At 30.8% G+C, this 16,455-nt stretch overlaps 3 protein-coding genes across 4 annotated transcripts; 2 read left to right on the forward strand and 1 right to left on the reverse strand.

The window, feature by feature from the left end:
- The first annotated feature begins 1,683 nt into the window (after positions 1-1,683).
- On the forward strand, positions 1,684-11,375 carry LOC110995302. Of its 2 annotated transcripts, none has more exons than XM_045632357.1 (14): positions 1,684-2,031; positions 2,401-2,905; positions 3,466-3,527; positions 4,036-4,171; positions 4,768-4,914; positions 5,635-5,714; positions 5,795-6,470; positions 7,160-7,239; positions 7,899-8,031; positions 8,468-8,562; positions 8,714-9,060; positions 10,298-10,411; positions 10,827-10,898; positions 11,163-11,375. In XM_045632357.1, the coding sequence occupies exons 1-14, from the start codon at positions 1,783-1,785 to the stop codon at positions 11,314-11,316; spliced, it is 2,850 nt and encodes a 949-aa protein (XP_045488313.1). In that variant the 5' UTR covers positions 1,684-1,782; the 3' UTR covers positions 11,317-11,375. The 2 variants fall into 2 exon arrangements, with proteins under 2 accessions (XP_045488313.1, XP_045488314.1); XM_045632358.1 differs by having other exon boundaries at positions 8,480-8,562.
- Positions 11,376-13,398: 2,023 nt separating this feature from the next.
- LOC110995278 (protein YIPF5) lies at positions 13,399-14,875 on the forward strand. The gene is made up of 2 exons (XM_022262357.2): positions 13,399-13,673; positions 13,755-14,875. The coding sequence occupies exons 1-2, from the start codon at positions 13,565-13,567 to the stop codon at positions 14,435-14,437; spliced, it is 792 nt and encodes a 263-aa protein (XP_022118049.1). The 5' UTR covers positions 13,399-13,564; the 3' UTR covers positions 14,438-14,875.
- On the reverse strand, positions 14,869-16,365 carry LOC110995279 (transmembrane emp24 domain-containing protein 3). Its single transcript, XM_022262358.2, has 4 exons — positions 16,077-16,365; positions 15,786-15,903; positions 15,357-15,484; positions 14,869-15,138 (listed from the first exon to the last, which is right to left on the reverse strand). Exons 1-4 carry the CDS (start codon positions 16,230-16,232, stop codon positions 14,914-14,916), a joined length of 627 nt encoding a protein of 208 aa, XP_022118050.1. The 5' UTR covers positions 16,233-16,365; the 3' UTR covers positions 14,869-14,913.
- Positions 16,366-16,455: the final 90 nt, after the last annotated feature.

Genomic DNA, 16,455 nt, shown 5'->3' on the forward strand with positions numbered 1-16,455 from the left:
ATAGGCATCCTTACTAAAATTACGATAACATTAACATTTGTTTATTATTTGATACAATTCTAACAGATGGCGCTGAGTTAAAGGTAGTAGTTTGGCAAGACGACGTTTGCCAGGTCAGCTAGTAAGCTTATAAAACTCCAAAATTTTAAATTTAAATTTATTTAATACTTACACTTGGCAACTTGTTGAATTCAAAAAGGCCGTGGTAGATATGCTGGCGTCACCAGGCTTTTGTAACCTGAAATTTAATGACGAAATGTGTTGTTTAAACAAAGGAAAAGATATATTGGCCTCTACAAAGGAAATTATGCTGCTCTTTAGTCAAAGGGAATTACTACAATCTAGATTACAAAAGAATTATAGACTGGGCTCATAATAACCCAACGGAATTAAAACCAGATCTTTTCAACAACAAACCTGCAAATATGTGTGCGGAAAACGAGCGGAATTTATAGAAACTAAGCGTAAACGATTAATAAGCGAGATTTCGGACAAAGTATATATCGGCGCAAATTTATATATTGTTACAAAAATATTAATAATGTTTAAGATTCATATTTTATATGATAGTCTGTAGTCATTTTATAGACTTTATTATTTATGTTACAGCAATGGTGTTTTCCCGCCCGCCGCCACTCAACGTTTTACTAAAAGATCCAACATCCTACAAACCCATTTATAATTACATAAAAAATACAGTTCAAAAAATTTAAGTGACGAAATTTAGTGAAGTGAAATTTTCTGACTCCAAAGTACTGAATTTTCATTTCAGTTGGAACATTTTCCAAATAAGTTATGACTTTAATTTAATATGACTGGGGGTCTAGTCAAGATGGCTTAACAGTAGTGTATGTATAAAGTCGAAAACTAAATTTGTATGAAAATGACAGCTAGTAGTTGGTACCGACTGTCTGGTTCATTTTTTATTTTAATTTATTAAGCCGGATACAAAGTTCACTGGCACTCTGGTTCATTTAGGTTGTTAATGTTGCTAGATCAATAATTGACTATTCAATGGTCGATAATAATTATGACTATATACATTGCTTCTTCGTTATACGATGCTGTATGTTTTCCTTCTCGGCACATAATATCGGTGTGCAATGGTAAGGAGCGTTGTGCATTACCTCAAGCGACCTTTCTGGCAAATTATGCATATGTTTTTCTGGCACCCATTTTAACAAATTTGCAGAGTTCATGTCATCGTGGTAATCTGAGGACTTTGACTGGGATTTGATCATTAATAATGCACCATTTATGAATACATCTTTTGTTCCGGCATGAGCGATTATCCAGCGACTCCCTGATGATTCTGAGACGACCAGTTGGAAATCACATTTTGAAAAATTACAGAACAAAATAGACAGTTTTGTTTTTGTATTAAAACGACTAAGGGAAACTGTTAACCATGCATGATAAGCAGCTAATACCAACTACGGTATTAGCTTACTTATCATGCATATATTTCATCTATAATTTGATATGAAATTATAATTTGGGGAAATTCAGTCGAAGTGAATAGGATATTTAAGGCTCAAAAGATATTAGAGTGTTTTGTGGAGCAAACTGTATTGATAGTTGCGTACCTCTATTTAGGAAACTCAAAAATTTTATCTCTCCCATGTATTTATATTTTAGAAATATCCCCATTCGTACACAGAAATATACATATTTTTAAATCGAATGTAGAATACGAAGTAAGAAGTAGATATGGGGAGAAATTGACTGTGCCCAAAACCCACAAAAATCTACCAAGACAAACGACCTTGATAACATCGACGAATGATAAATGACAATACGTCGAATGACAAATCTGTCAAAATTAGTTCTAAAAATTCACTGCGGGACTGTTTTCATGAAGGACTCTATTTGTTATTTTGTTTCTCTTCCCTTAGATCTTTATACAAAATGGACACTGATGCATCCCAAACTTCTGAATGGTTGCTTTGTTATTCTAAAAGATACTCCGGAAGACCATACTACTTTAATACGTTGACAGGAGAGGCGTCGTGGAATTTGCCTGAACATACTGTAAGTCTTAAATTTATATCTTGAAGCCATTTCTATCAGGACGACAATCAGTTCGAAGATCTGGATATGTTTTTATAAGGTTAACGCCATGCCTATTTTTTACAAATTTCTGTAAAAAATGTTTCGATAGCACCTTTTAAAAGTTATGTTGTCACTGTAAACACCCATCATAAAATTCTGTAATAAAATTATTTAAGTTTAATAATCTGCCTCATTACACACTTATTTAATTTATACTTTATTAATTAACTTAACTTTAATAATAATTTAAATTAATTTTAACTACTAAACTAGTTTTGTAGTTAAAATTAGTTTTATTTTAAATGATTTTTTATCAATTAAATGAAATGATAATTATTGTTTTTACAGGTAGAATTGATTAAAGCAAGAGCAAATCAAAGTAAACCTATGTTAAATACAGGATATCCAGAGCCCAATGAAGTGTTTACCGATAATATATACTCTTCCTTTAACACAAATGCAGCTTATAACAACCCAACAACAGCAAAAATGTATAATACATTCTCTAGTCAAAGCCCTCCCATTGCTAACATAAACTTTTCACACTGTATTCCCCAGGACACATATAATAATGTTACTTTGGGTGTGCCATTATTAAATGTTCATCCAAATTCAAAAAATAGGAATAACTCTTCTAACAACCCAAAGTGTTACTTAAATGCTAACCATATCAATTTGCAACATCATCAGGATCATACACATTTATTTACCCCTGTATCATCTAAAACTAAAGAGGAAGAATTCTTAACTTTGCCAGCTGAAAACAAAGTAACACTGCAAAAACAATGTAATATGAATGATCAAGTCAATTTTCAAGACAATACCCATCATATTACTTCAGGTCATGTATCTGGTTAGTACACATACACTTAAATAAAAGTCACATAAAGAAAAGCCTTCGAACATCTGTCAACTGAATAAAAAAATATTTTTATTTCTTATTAGATACTTATAGTATTGGGTATATTTCATTTACTTACATAGTTTTTTGTAAATTTGAGGATAAACAAATAAACATTATTTTATTACATTACGGTATCACAGGTAACATCAGGTGAGTCTCCTGCCTGTTTGCCCACTGTTCTATAAAAAAACTAAAAAAATAAAAATAATTGTGTGTAATTAAGCACATGTGCTTTATTTATTATTAGATACCCATTTTTCAAATACCACTTAAGTGAGAATTATTACTTTTTAATGACATAGTCTCTAAGAAATTTCTGGAAAAAATTTATACATTATATGTATGTTTGTCCACTTATGTAACCAAGCACATTTGCTCGGAAGCATAAGTAGATAATCATACTAATATTATCAAATGGCATACAAATGGGTGAACTTAAACTGTCTTTTTGTTGTAAATTTTTTAAAAGTAGTGATTGGTGACCATAATGTTTAAAATATATTTTTCAGCATCGCTTGAAGATGATATAAAAAAAGGCAAAAAAATTGTTGAAGACTTACATGACATATGGGTAAAAAACACATCTCTTGCCTTTATTTGCTTTTACCAGTTGCTTTAGTAGTTTATTAATAACAACTAACTAACTACTTGAAAATAACAAGTTTATTAATAATAATTATTATTTTTGGTCATTTGATATTTTTTTAGTGTTACATAAATATGATATGTATTTATTGTTGCAATATTTTGTTAACATCAAATCAAGTAAGTGTAAGAAATTAATAATCTTGATTATTCTTTATTAGGGTTGCTTTAATGTAAATCTTTATATATATATTTAAAGAAATTGCATATCCGGTGGGCTTTTTTAAAAATATATAAATTACTTATTTTCTTTTTGAAACAAAAAATCACTTTTACAGCGATGTTGGTTTTGGACACAGTTCAATAAAGGTTTAATTCTGATCAGTAGACTGTTATAAAATTATTACTAAAAAAATTAATATATATTTACATTTTTGCAGGATTTTTCTACTTGTCTTTGTAATGTGAACAATAATTGAACATATTTTTTTCAGGAAACTAATGGCTTTAATATCTCAGCTTTGGAAACATTGTTTAAAATTGACATGAGAACCAAAATTTGGTTTCTCGTGCTTGATGAGGATGTGTTATTAAAAAAATTAAACTTTATAAAGGAAATTCGAAATGCAGGTATAATATTAGACTAAAAACAAATGATAACAATAGATATAATAATTATATAACACTAGGACAGATTTTGTATGTTTAATTTTTTTTGAATTTATTTAGGCCTTCATTAAAAATTATAAAACCTAGCGTAATACCGCTCACTCTAGTAAAATATAATATTTATAAATAGTGGTGTGTGTGTGTGCGTACGTATGTACGTTTGAATGCGTGTTTGTGTAGGGGTATGTGTGACTATTAACCTTAATAAATTATATTGTATAATCATTATTGTACGACCTTTGGTTTTCAGAAATTAATTGAATATAATTTTTTATTGAGAAAATAAATTATAATACTGGGCACAAATTCTATTTATTGGCGGGTTACGAGAAAAGTTATTTGTATTGACCGAGCTGTTTTTTTGATTATGCCCCTTGCGATATCTGTTGCATATAAAAAAGCCTACATTTAATAGCTTTAGAGAGATAGAGTCTCACAGGATGCCCTTACAGGCTGAGTTAAGCTCGCAAAAACAGCCCGTGTTGAATTGTATAGGACCTTAAGGCCAACAGCGAGATTCCATTAAAAAAAAGCTTTAGAGATTCATATATTTACAGATAATAGGTGTCGCTTTGTTGTCCCGGAATGTGTTTTGAATCGTATTCAAAAGGGTACAACGTCTATTAATAAGATACATATGAAGAGAGCGTTACAAGCAGCCATATTTATTTCTGATGTATTAACGGAAAACTGTGCCATTGTTGGTAAGTGATTTTATTATTTAACTCCCCTTTACTTTGCCTTTAACTTTGGCTTTAATATTATTTTTTAGTAGATACATATTAACATATTGAACACTTTGGTATGCCCATAGACAATTTCGCTTTTCCAGAATAATATTTTTTTCACTACATAAAAACCTTCATCAAAGGTAATAAAAATAAAAAATAAATTAAACCAGCCTTTCATTTTCCGTAGCAACATATTTTTCGATTCATTTATAATTATTATATATATAGATTTTACGGTAATAAAGTGTGATCCTGTCTGGTTTTTTACTTTTCCTGGTGGGACTATGATAGCACTACCCGCTTTAACTAGGGTTACCACCTTTTTTAACAATCAAAGTACATTGGTTATAATTCACAGAAAATACATTACATCGATTCAGCGCCAATCGATATATTCAATTACAATTACCTGAAATAACTTCAAATACTTTATTATAAAGTACGGTTGGCAAACCAAGAAAAACTTGGTTTTACCTTTACATACTAACCTCCTGTCATAAAATCCTGTCATCTCCAGAGGGTTTAGTATAATCTATACGTTACAAAAACGCTAACTCGATTTTTTTTTGCAGAGATATATATTCAACACGTTGCTACAGTTTAACATATGCTCTCAAATATATATATATAATTTTATTGTTAAAATAATATTTTTTTAAAGAAATTCAATATTTAATCTGAATTTTGTTTCAGATAAAGAAAATCGTCATGATGATCATATACAGAATATCGTTGCATGTTGTAGAAAATACAGTCAAAAAGATTACAAAGTTGTAAGTTTATTAATATTAAGCTTTTTTGTGATTCCAAAATGGAAAATTTTAAATATTTTAACAGTTTTGTTCTTTATAAGGTTTTGTTAACAGAATGTAAAATCGATGAAAATATAAATGAAATAAAATGTCCCGTATTTCGGATAGAAGAAGTTGAATATTTCATGATATATGGAGATTTAAAGACGCCACATCCGAATGTATTTAACCCAAAATTTATGGTCACAATACCAAATAATCCAAGAATGAGTGTTTCCAAACAAACTAAAATAGGTATAAGAGATCCTCAAATAAAATCCCATATAGAAAAAGAAAAACATAATGTAACTGATTCAAAACCAACACACAGAGAAAATTCAGAAATTGAAATGGAGATATGTAGTTTAAATGATGTGAAAAAAATAAATGGTCATCGTAGGAACAGATCAGATTCTCTTACCAATATCAATCCAGGAACAACGTTTGATGATAAAAGAAATATAGATGTTGAAAAAAATGTTATGTTTGAAGTTACAAGTGAACTGATGAAAGGGAACCTAGTATCCAAGTCTGAGGAGTGGATTTCCCGGTTCACACAAATACTGGAAGAAGCTCTTAATCAGGTTCTAGAAAAGGCAGCATTTCAGACATCACCACCACCTTGGACGATGTATGAGGCCTGTGAGTGTATTAAACGGGGATTTAAAAATGACACCGATATTGTCGATGCGGCTAATAAGTTTGGGGATATTATATTTGATAATGGAGCTTTGAGAGGTGAGATTTGTGTTGGAATTTTTTTTTTATATGATTACGATGAAAAGTACTGCAAATAAAATGTTAGATTAAAATTCAAAAATAATTTATTCATTTAGGTCGCATAATGTACACTTATGAACGTCGGAAAAGATAAACCTTGCGTAAAGGGACTCCTTTTAATAATATTTTTTAATTATTAAATTTTAGGGTTAGTTATTGGGTATATTTTTATGTATTATGTTAAAATTGGTTTGTAAAATATGATAAAAAATAAATCTAAGTTATATCTGCGTAAAAAAAAGATTTTAAATGCTTATAATTTTACATTTTCTGCCAGTTCTCAATCAAGGGCGTAGAACGGAAGAGAATAACTGGCAATAAACTCGTTCACTTCGCCCTAAATAGATTTGAGCTACTATTATGGCCTTAATTAGTTTCAAGTTTTTTCTGGTTTTTCTATAATGTAAAAAGAAAACGGAGATATACACTTTAATATTTTATTAATATAAAAGATTTTCTTATGGACATATAGGAAAAAAGAAAAGAGCGTACAAATTCTTAAAAGGCCGGCAACGCACTCGCCCTCTTGCATCGAGAGTGTCCATGGGCGGCGGTATCACTTAACATCAGATGAGCCCCCTGGCCCGTTTGCCACCTGTTCTAATAAAAAAAAGACTTATGCTAATTATTTTGAACCGTTGTTACAGGTAAAATTAACCACAATATAAATCCATCTACATTTATGAAAATCTATAGTTACGGCGTGTACCTCATTGATGCTTTACAGGTAACAGATTATTATTTAAATGCTTTTACGTTTTTGTGGTTTTTTTTAAACTTTTTCATTTGCTTCACACTGTCCGTTTCAAACGCGTGAATTTAGTTTTGTATCGTTATATTACAGTATGTACAGAAATAAATTGTAATAGTTTCTCAGTTTATCGTCTTCAAACATACAAACACGTTAGGCGTCTTTATTGTATAATATAAAACCGTAAATAAGTCTTCAGATTGCTGGGATATGTTTTCGTAGTGATTACTTATAATAAACTGTTTTGTAAAACAAACGGGCATCTAAGATTCGATTTCAGTTCATTAGCTGAATGAATTCTGGTATTTATTTTATTATTATTTTTTTAAACCGATCTACACGGCTATACATGGTGGTTCATTAGTGCTCTATTGTAAGATTTTATTATAAGTAAGTCGGCATATACATAGTATATGTTTGAAGCGAATTAGCATTTTGGCATTCTTATCTGTATAAAAACCGATGGTGGTTTAGGGCGTGCAACTCTCAATAACTTAATAAAATTAACCGACAGTAAGCTTTCTTTTTCGTTTTGTAAAATTGTAAGGATGCCGGTATGTCAAAGATTAAAAATGGACGATGTGAGACTAATCGTAATTATTCTCTAAACGTAATATAACGCAATTATATTTTAGGGCGTATTCGAAGATGACGAAAATCTACAGGCAGCTGAGAAATTATTAGCCAAATTACTACTTGATATTGAGACGCCGGATTTCAATAATAGTTTTAATGAAATCGATGCAATAAATGAGCATAGTGATGAAGGTATATTTGCATATTTAAACATAAAACTTATATGATAAAAGAATTTTGAAAAGTTTATTTGTTAAAACTACAATTTTTTTTGACGTGACAACGTCTTATAAATTGGTTTGCCGGGTGACACTTCAAGAAAGTGCGTTACGCTCCGCTCACGTTATGCGCTCACAATGAGAGCGAGTGAGAGGCACGCGTCTCTTCCACTCGGGCATGGTTAGCCCGCCTAAGAGCGAGAGAGACAGACATAAAAAGTGATTCATCCTTCTTCCTACTATACGAATGAATATTCACATTAAAATTATTTTACCACTCAAAGTCGTTGTCACGTAAAACTTTCGCCCGTATACCGACTTTACAGGCAACCAATTTTTTCTCTTTTTACTATTAGCTACATAATTTTACGTTGAACATACGATGTCGATACGTTATAAATTCTGTTTAGTTTGTTTTTCAGCTACGCTAGAAAGGACCCAAAATCAACCGACACCACCCAGAATTACCCGTTCAAAGGCTAGAAATATTATAACATCAGTCACCGTAAGTATTAAGTAGAATATATTTATGCAGTTAGTTTTCTTATTGTTATGAGATATTTAGCTTTTCAATCAGACGCCTACAATACTTCAAAATATTAATGATTAGCCCCGCCACTCCAGCAAATTAATTTTCAACGTTATTTTACATCCAGGAACGTGCCGATCGCAGTAAAAATAAACTTCTTCAGTTTTTGCCGGGGAAAGATAACTTTTTATCAAATTTTGAACTTAAAAATTTGGACAAGGATGAAACTAATGAACCAGAAAATATAGATAAAACAGATTGTGTTAATACTACAACAGATGCACCGCCGAAAATTATAAGAAATTTTACAAAAATCTCTACTCTTGAAAATAAATTAAATCCGAATAGATCTGATGATCTAAATGATCTAGATTTTATTTTAGATGGCGCTGAAGTGCCAGAATATAATACTTACACTCATATTGGTTTAATGGAACTAATTAAGGCTAAATTAGGCTATGTTTTTCAATTTTGGTAAGTTTATTCATTATTGCTATGTAGCTATTGAATTCTTGTCTAAAAAAGACTATTTAAAAAGTATATAGTAGTTTTTTATAATTATTTATTTGTTTTCTTTATCAATCAGTTTTATGGTCAAGACACTGACATACTTTTTCCCATTATTTTCTATCCAGGGCGTATCTGCGCCATCTCTTCGGTAGATCATCTGCCCATCTTTTTCCCTGTTATTTTTGCGTTCTTCTCGACAGCATTCTAATATATCTTTTGTACATTTCTCTATTTTAGTTCTTATAATCCATTTTATTTTTTAGATGTTTGTCTTTTACTTTGTTTTTGTGTTTATTCATCTGTCACCCAATGCATAGCCTACTCCTCTCCATCTTCTACACAAATACAAGTTAGACATATACTGTCGCTCACTTTTCTTAGCATTGTCAAGGTCCTCATTACTACTTTTCCCTAGAACTCAATATATCACTCATCACTAAGACAGAGTCCGTTATAATTCTCTCCTTACTTTATAAATCAGATTACCACAAATAAAATCTTTTCCTGTTTATTACTATTTAGTATGTACTAATTATTTAATATTACTTTTTGTATAATAAGTATGTTTATTTCTAAAATAACCTATTATATATGATTAAGATTTCCATTCGATCTTTGAAGATTAATACATTATAAATCCCTTTTATCTTAATACATCTTCAGCAAAATAATAATATGTATATTATAACTATAAAAAAAGTTATCTTACATCTATACTAATATTATAAAGAGGAAAGGTTTGATTTTTTGTTTGTTTGTATGAATTGAATAGGCTCCGAAACTACTTGGCAGATTTGAAAAATTCTTCCACTGTTGGAAAGCTACATCATTCCTGAGTGACATAGGCTATATTTCATTTTCAAAAAAAATAGGCATCCTTACTAAAATTACGATAACATTAACATTTGTTTAACATTTGATACAATTCTAACAGATGGCGCTGAGTTAAAGGTAGTTTAGTTTAGGTCCGTGTCGTGGTACCAACGTTTCACATAAGTTCTCCTACGGTTTCCCTTCATTAATTTACTACTATCTAATATAACAAAAACCTTAGCCACAGCAACGCCTGTCTGCTAGTACATAATATTTAGCTACATATAAGTATCAGAATGTATAAATATACAGATGTATATATATAAACCTAACTTTAAACAGTTGGCACGAACAATACGTTAATAAGTTATTTTTATCGTTTTTATAGCCAAGATACGAGACAAAGGCTGTTAAATCCAGAAAAGCTCGATAAAAAGGATGTAAATTGTCAGGCCAAAAAATTTGCAGAACTAATACGTTTTTACCATCTTCAATTAACAGGGTAGGTATGCATAAGATTCTTAATAAGTAATACGCGCATTATTATTACAATGATTTTTATACAAATTGGAAATTGTAAAATACATTTAAAAAATGTTTAATAATAAAGAAATAATATTGTACAGCCGTGGCTCGTACATAATATTTATATATAATATTCATTCAAAGAATTATTGTCTTTTTTATTTTTTTGTATCAAAATACTTTGCAGTGATCGGCCTTCTGTGACATATGTTGTTGTTTCATTCTTATGTGTAGTGTAGAAACACTACACACTACTTCATACACACTACTAATAAATAAATAATACTACACTACATTCAGATGGTCAAAAATGTATTGAGATAGGGTTATCGTCATGGGTTTGGGCGTGAATAAGCTTTTTTGATAAACTAATATATAATATATTGTTCTAGGATATACGAAAGAAGAAAAGATGTTTATTTAAATGTTCTTAACTTTAATGAGGCAGAATATATTTATTATAAGTAAGTATGGACATTATTTTTCTGCTTGATGAAAATCTTGAACAAAACAATTTTTGTTTTACTGAAAAAGCGGATTTAAACTGACTCGGAGTGAATTCATCCATTTTGATTTTTACTGAAGTATAAAGTCTAGTTATATTTAAAGAGCTTCGCTTCATATACTTAATACCATATTATATATACATATTAATTACACTTAAGTACATTTTTTAAATAATAACTATATACCATAAAGTTATTATGTTTAATCTGTGGATTTTTCAGGGAATTCGTTCAGCACTGTTTGGATGAATGCGAAATTCTTAATACGGCCCTATCGATTATTTTAACAAAAACAGGCTCTACTCTCCATGAGGGGAAAGGCGTACCTGACACCTCAAATGGTACACGGAAACTCGCTTCCGAATATGATTTCTAAATCAACAGTATTCTAAAAATTCGTAATAAATGTTATAACAGTCAAATTGAAAGAGCTAACATTCATCTCTCTCACCTCATGATTACTAGCCAAAATAATTGGTTTTTAATTATGTTATATATCTGTCAACAATGTGTATTTTTCTGCGATAAATATCGTTACAAGAAATAGTATCTGTAAGAAATATGGCTATCTGTATCGATTGACGCTGTCAAAAAGTCAAGCCAAAATATTCTCTAATGAAATTTTTCACCCAAATCTCAAAGAAAAACCTCATGTATAAAAGATAGATGCATTTTAATAGATTAGAATCGATGATTGTTGTATATCAATTTATTAGTTAGTAGTTTATTAGGCCATATTACAAGAGTAATAACATGAATGAATAATAATTAGAGATGAAACGGATAGCAGATTGGCCGGATACCGGATATCCGGCGGAACTTAGCCGTTTGATATATCGCACACATCAATCACTGGGGCTTAGCTCAAGAAAAACTGTTGGCAATTAAAAAAAAACTAAGTTTACCCGAGCATCAGTTAGTGCAAGATATTAGCACCAGGTGGAATTCTACTTTTACATGATTGAACGTTTGTTAAAACAATAGCGGTGCATATCATTGTATGTTGCTGATCACAACTCTCATAAATTTGTCAGCTCAACAGTGGAGTTTAATGGAGTAGTATATAAATGTATTAAATCCCTTCGAGGAAATTACTACAATAACAAGTTTTGGACTATCCTGCGTGTCGGAAGTTATACCACACGTTACTGCTTTAAAAAAAATACCTAGATAAAACTGAGCAAAGAAGTTCTGATTTATCACATATGCGAACCTCGTTAAAGCTGAATTAGAAACTCGTTTTTACTCGTATATATCAAGACTCAAAGTACTTGGTTGCAACTTACTTAGACCCGAGATTCAAAACTAACTATTTGGGGGTGTTTGATATTGTTCTTCTAGTTCTTCTCTTCCGTTCTACGCCTTTGGTATGAGAACTGGCAGTAAAGCATTCAATGTATATTTATTTTTTGACGTTCATAAGTGTTCATTTTGTTACATACATGAATAAATTTGAGTTGACGTTTTGGGATTGTTTTGATGAGATAGCAAATGAAAACAATACTGACCAGGTACAACGTGAAGAAAAAAAACGTGATAATCTGTGAGCTGGATTTTTATCTCACATGAGTGCGAATTGATCGCAATCATGACCCTTATTCTTGGTGGGCAGTTAATGCCAAATAATAACCAAATTTAACAAAGTTTGCCAAAATCTATCGTTCAGCGCCTTGCAGCAGTGTGTGCCGGCCTAGTAGTTAGTTATCCGGATAGTATAGTATATAGGCCACCGGATACGGAATATCCGTTTCATCTCTAATAATAATCCAGTGGCGCTACAACCTTATATCGGTCTTGGCTTCAGATCGCATCTGTTTCTTTGATGATTTTCATTTCATATACAAGTTGGTGATTACCCATCTGTCCGGTACATGTAGAGTTTTGGATGTTTCCTTCATCGTATAAGGGAGTCTTAGATGCGTAGTGTTACACCCCTAGATTGTTAGCTATAATTCTAAGTAGTGATCTGCATCATCAATGCAGACTTTCAGAGGATTAGGTCGCTAGCGTCATGAGTCAGTCTGCCCGCATAATTCTATGAGAGCGGTTGTCTAATTTTTGTATCGCATTTTCTATTTTAATTAAATCCTATTTTTTAAAAGGCATTTTAATTCCATGTCCTAACAGTACGTTGAAAGTCTATTGTTGCTCAGTCTGGGTAGAACCTATGACCTCAAGAATAAGAGTTGGGCGCAGAAGCTTCAAGGGCCTTGGCCAACACGACTGTCGACATAAATAATTATACAAAATAAATAAATAATATTTTTATTGAGACTGGTGAATGTCGAAAATAATTATATCAACGCTTTTCTCAAAAACAATATTTTAAAAGATATTCGCCAAATAGGGCTATGTTACCAAGATAATACGCGATGTTACCACTCAGCGAACGTTTATAATCTTTATTGAAAATATTGGTACAGTGATATCCCACTAGTAACTTTGACGAAATGTGTCAATTGTCATTATAGATGACGTGACGCTTGAAAAATGATCTTTTGATATTAGGAGAAATTCAAAATATTGCATAAAATGCAATCGAAGTCCTATTAATCATTCATATAATATTTTATTTGTAAACGTACTATTTAATTAACGTTGGTGGATATTCCAAGGAATTCACAATGTCTTCCTTCCAAAATACAAACGACTATTCTTGGCAGCCTCCTGAAAACAGTCAAAATTATTCCTTTAATAATTCAAATTCTTTTGGCGATGCATCTCAGAATCTAGGTAAATCCTTCATAATAATATAAATAATAATTTGTCTTAAATAACTTCATTTAGTGAGGTAGTTATAACGTGTTTTTGTAGATTTTCAGACATTTGCTCCAGAACATCAAAACTTTTCTTATGGTGAGAGCCAGAATAATCCACCTAATAATAATCAATATTACAACCCAAGCTTATTTACGCCTGCCCCAATACCAGGAGAACCTGTTACAGCAACTTCAGAATTTGATGAGCCACCATTGCTTGATGAGTTAGAAATATATCCAGACAGAATACTTGAAAAAACACTGGCTGTTCTAAATCCATTTCATGGACAATCTAAGGCAGATGATGCAAACTTTCTATTGCGAGATACAGACATAGCGGGACCAATTGCATTCTGCTTAGCGTTGGCGGTCTGTCTATTCCTTGCGGGTAATAAGGCACATTTTGGTTATGTATATGGATTGTCAATGATGTCTGTAATATTGATGTACTTTTTGCTCTCCCTTATGAGTCGCACTGAAGGTGTGTTTACTATTTTATGTGTTGCCAGTGTTCTAGGATACTGTATGTTACCAATGGTTGCTTTGGCAGGGCTAGGCATTTTCATTTCCCTAGAGGGAGGAATAGGTTTATCATTATCAGCGGTAGCTGTTATATGGTCAGCATTATCAGCAAGCAGATTGTTTGTTACTATGTCAGGAGATTCTGAACAAAGACCTCTAATTGCTTATCCTTGTGCATTAGTAAATGGAGTGTTTGCTTTACTAGTTTTGTTTTAAAAATTTAATTTCTTAGGGGGACATCAAGTTCTATTTTTTACATGTAATGAAAATCTTTTAATTTAATACATTATATAAGAAAAATAATAAAATTATGGAGCATGTATTAAAATTAAACTTGATGCAATTAAGATTATTCAAAAGTTTTTATACAAATGTATTTTATTAATTAAAATAATAAACATAATATATAAATGTTGTTTGTTTTCAGTTACAATAAGAACACAAATTATACAATTGTGTTAGCTAAAAGTTAAAGGATTTTTCAAAACAATGCACAACAACCATAGTTTTAAAATTTTAATGAAAACAATTGAAATTGCGCTTTCTATAACAAAACAGGAATAACATTGCAGTATGTTTGTGACATATTACAATAACATAAAATTATATTAATCAAGTTCATTGGTTTTTAAAATAAAACTATTGTACACATTACCACATGAAATATATTAAATATCCTATTAAACTAATAATTATTTATATAGTGATGGTCGATCACTGAAGAAGTTCTTTAAGATCATAACTTGTGCAAATGTTACACAGAAAATAGCAAGTGTTTCTCCAATAGACCACCAAAATACTCTTTCATTTAAGTCCTCTGCTCTTTTACGACCCTGAGCTTCCCTTAATCGATGGTGAGTTTGATGATCAATAATTCTATTTAGAGCTGAATGGATTTCTTCCGCTGATGTCTCAAGCTAAAAGAGTAACACAATTATAGTACTGCTAGTTTTAAAATATATACCATATTAAAAACTAACTAAATATAATGAATAATTAAATAAGTGTTATGCATTAAAATAAGAGTACTAATAGATCATTCAATTAAGAATATATTGAATTGTATCAAGTATCAATTGTTGTATTTCTTAATTATACAATATGAAAGTTAAGTGAAGGCCATCAAGTTTAATACCTGTGTAAGGACAGTAGCATGGTCACCAACTCCTGGCAGAGGTGTTTCAGGTCCAACATTAAGTTCCATATATACAAGTTTATGGGAAAATGTACTGAACTCATTACTGAAACACACCTTATATACACCTGAAAATTTAAAAATTCAGTTTGTAATAGAGGAGAATTAAAAAACAATCCTGCATGTGAAATTAACATAATTATATTTTTAATTCACTATACACAATAGGCAGCTAACATTCTTATCTGAAATCACTAAGGTCCCTTCCTTTCCTTTTTCCTTATGTTTCTAGAAGCTCCTCATTTTAGATTTTACTCTTACATATAGGTATTCAAATGAATGAATGAATTTAAAATCCACATTAATGTGTTCTCTATGTTTATATTGGCATACCCATGTCAATTTTGTATAATTTTGCTAATAACCAACCTGTATATTGGGCTGTAAATTGATGAGAATCATATTGCATCTTTTGTTGTTGATAAATTATTTGCTTATTAGGACCTTCTATTTTGACATCAACATCATATTGGCCACCAGTTATAACCTTGAAAGATAAACAGTAATGTAAAGTCAAACAATCGGTTATCGTGATGTTTGTGAATATGATTTAACGCCACATTAAGAAAATTAAACAATTACACTAGGCATTGAAGTGATAATAGAATATTAACACAGGACATGACATGGGAAATTCCTAACAGATTTCTAAATAATTACCTGGTATTCCAAGGAAGCAGAGATATCCTTTTCTATGTCTTGGTAAAAACATTCTTCAGCGCTATCTGGTAATTCGAAAGTAAGTTCAACACTCTTTGAAAATACACTATCAGTTAGTAGTAGTAAAAGGACATATATCAAAGGCATAGCAAACATTTTCTCTTTAATAATATAGAATTTCTACGGCACATGAAAATACAAAATTATGATTATTTCCCTACGATTATAATCATTAATCAGGACTCAGAATTACTAGCGCTTCTCTACCATTTTTGACTATGACATTGACGTTTATTAATCAACACATCACACATATGGGAAACGTGACGTTGTTCGGCTGCGATCGCATATTTTAACTTTAATTGAATTTTAAAAATTC

The sequence above is a fragment of the Pieris rapae genome, chromosome 19 (assembly GCF_905147795.1).
Source record: "Pieris rapae chromosome 19, ilPieRapa1.1, whole genome shotgun sequence".
NCBI classification, from domain to species: domain Eukaryota; kingdom Metazoa; phylum Arthropoda; class Insecta; order Lepidoptera; family Pieridae; genus Pieris; species Pieris rapae.

Bases quoted from the DNA above. Each gene is read 5' to 3' on its own strand.
- LOC110995279 (XM_022262358.2), bottom strand. From the start codon at position 16,232: ATGTTTGCTATGCCTTTGATATATGTCCTTTTACTACTACTAACTGAT. The intron at 15,904-16,076 runs GTAATTATTTAG...TTATCTTTCAAG, and splicing joins CTGCTTCCTTGGAATACCAG to GTTATAACTGGTGGCCAATA. The intron at 15,139-15,356 runs GTATTAAACTTG...TTACTCTTTTAG, and splicing joins ATGCTACTGTCCTTACACAG to CTTGAGACATCAGCGGAAGA.
- LOC110995302 (XM_045632357.1), top strand. From the start codon at position 1,783: ATGATAAATGACAATACGTCGAATGACAAATCTGTCAAAATTAGTTCT. The intron at 8,563-8,713 runs GTAAGTATTAAG...TTTTACATCCAG, and splicing joins ATATTATAACATCAGTCACC to GAACGTGCCGATCGCAGTAA. The intron at 10,899-11,162 runs GTAAGTATGGAC...TGGATTTTTCAG, and splicing joins GCAGAATATATTTATTATAA to GGAATTCGTTCAGCACTGTT.
- LOC110995278 (XM_022262357.2), top strand. From the start codon at position 13,565: ATGTCTTCCTTCCAAAATACAAACGACTATTCTTGGCAGCCTCCTGAA. The intron at 13,674-13,754 runs GTAAATCCTTCA...GTGTTTTTGTAG, and splicing joins CGATGCATCTCAGAATCTAG to ATTTTCAGACATTTGCTCCA.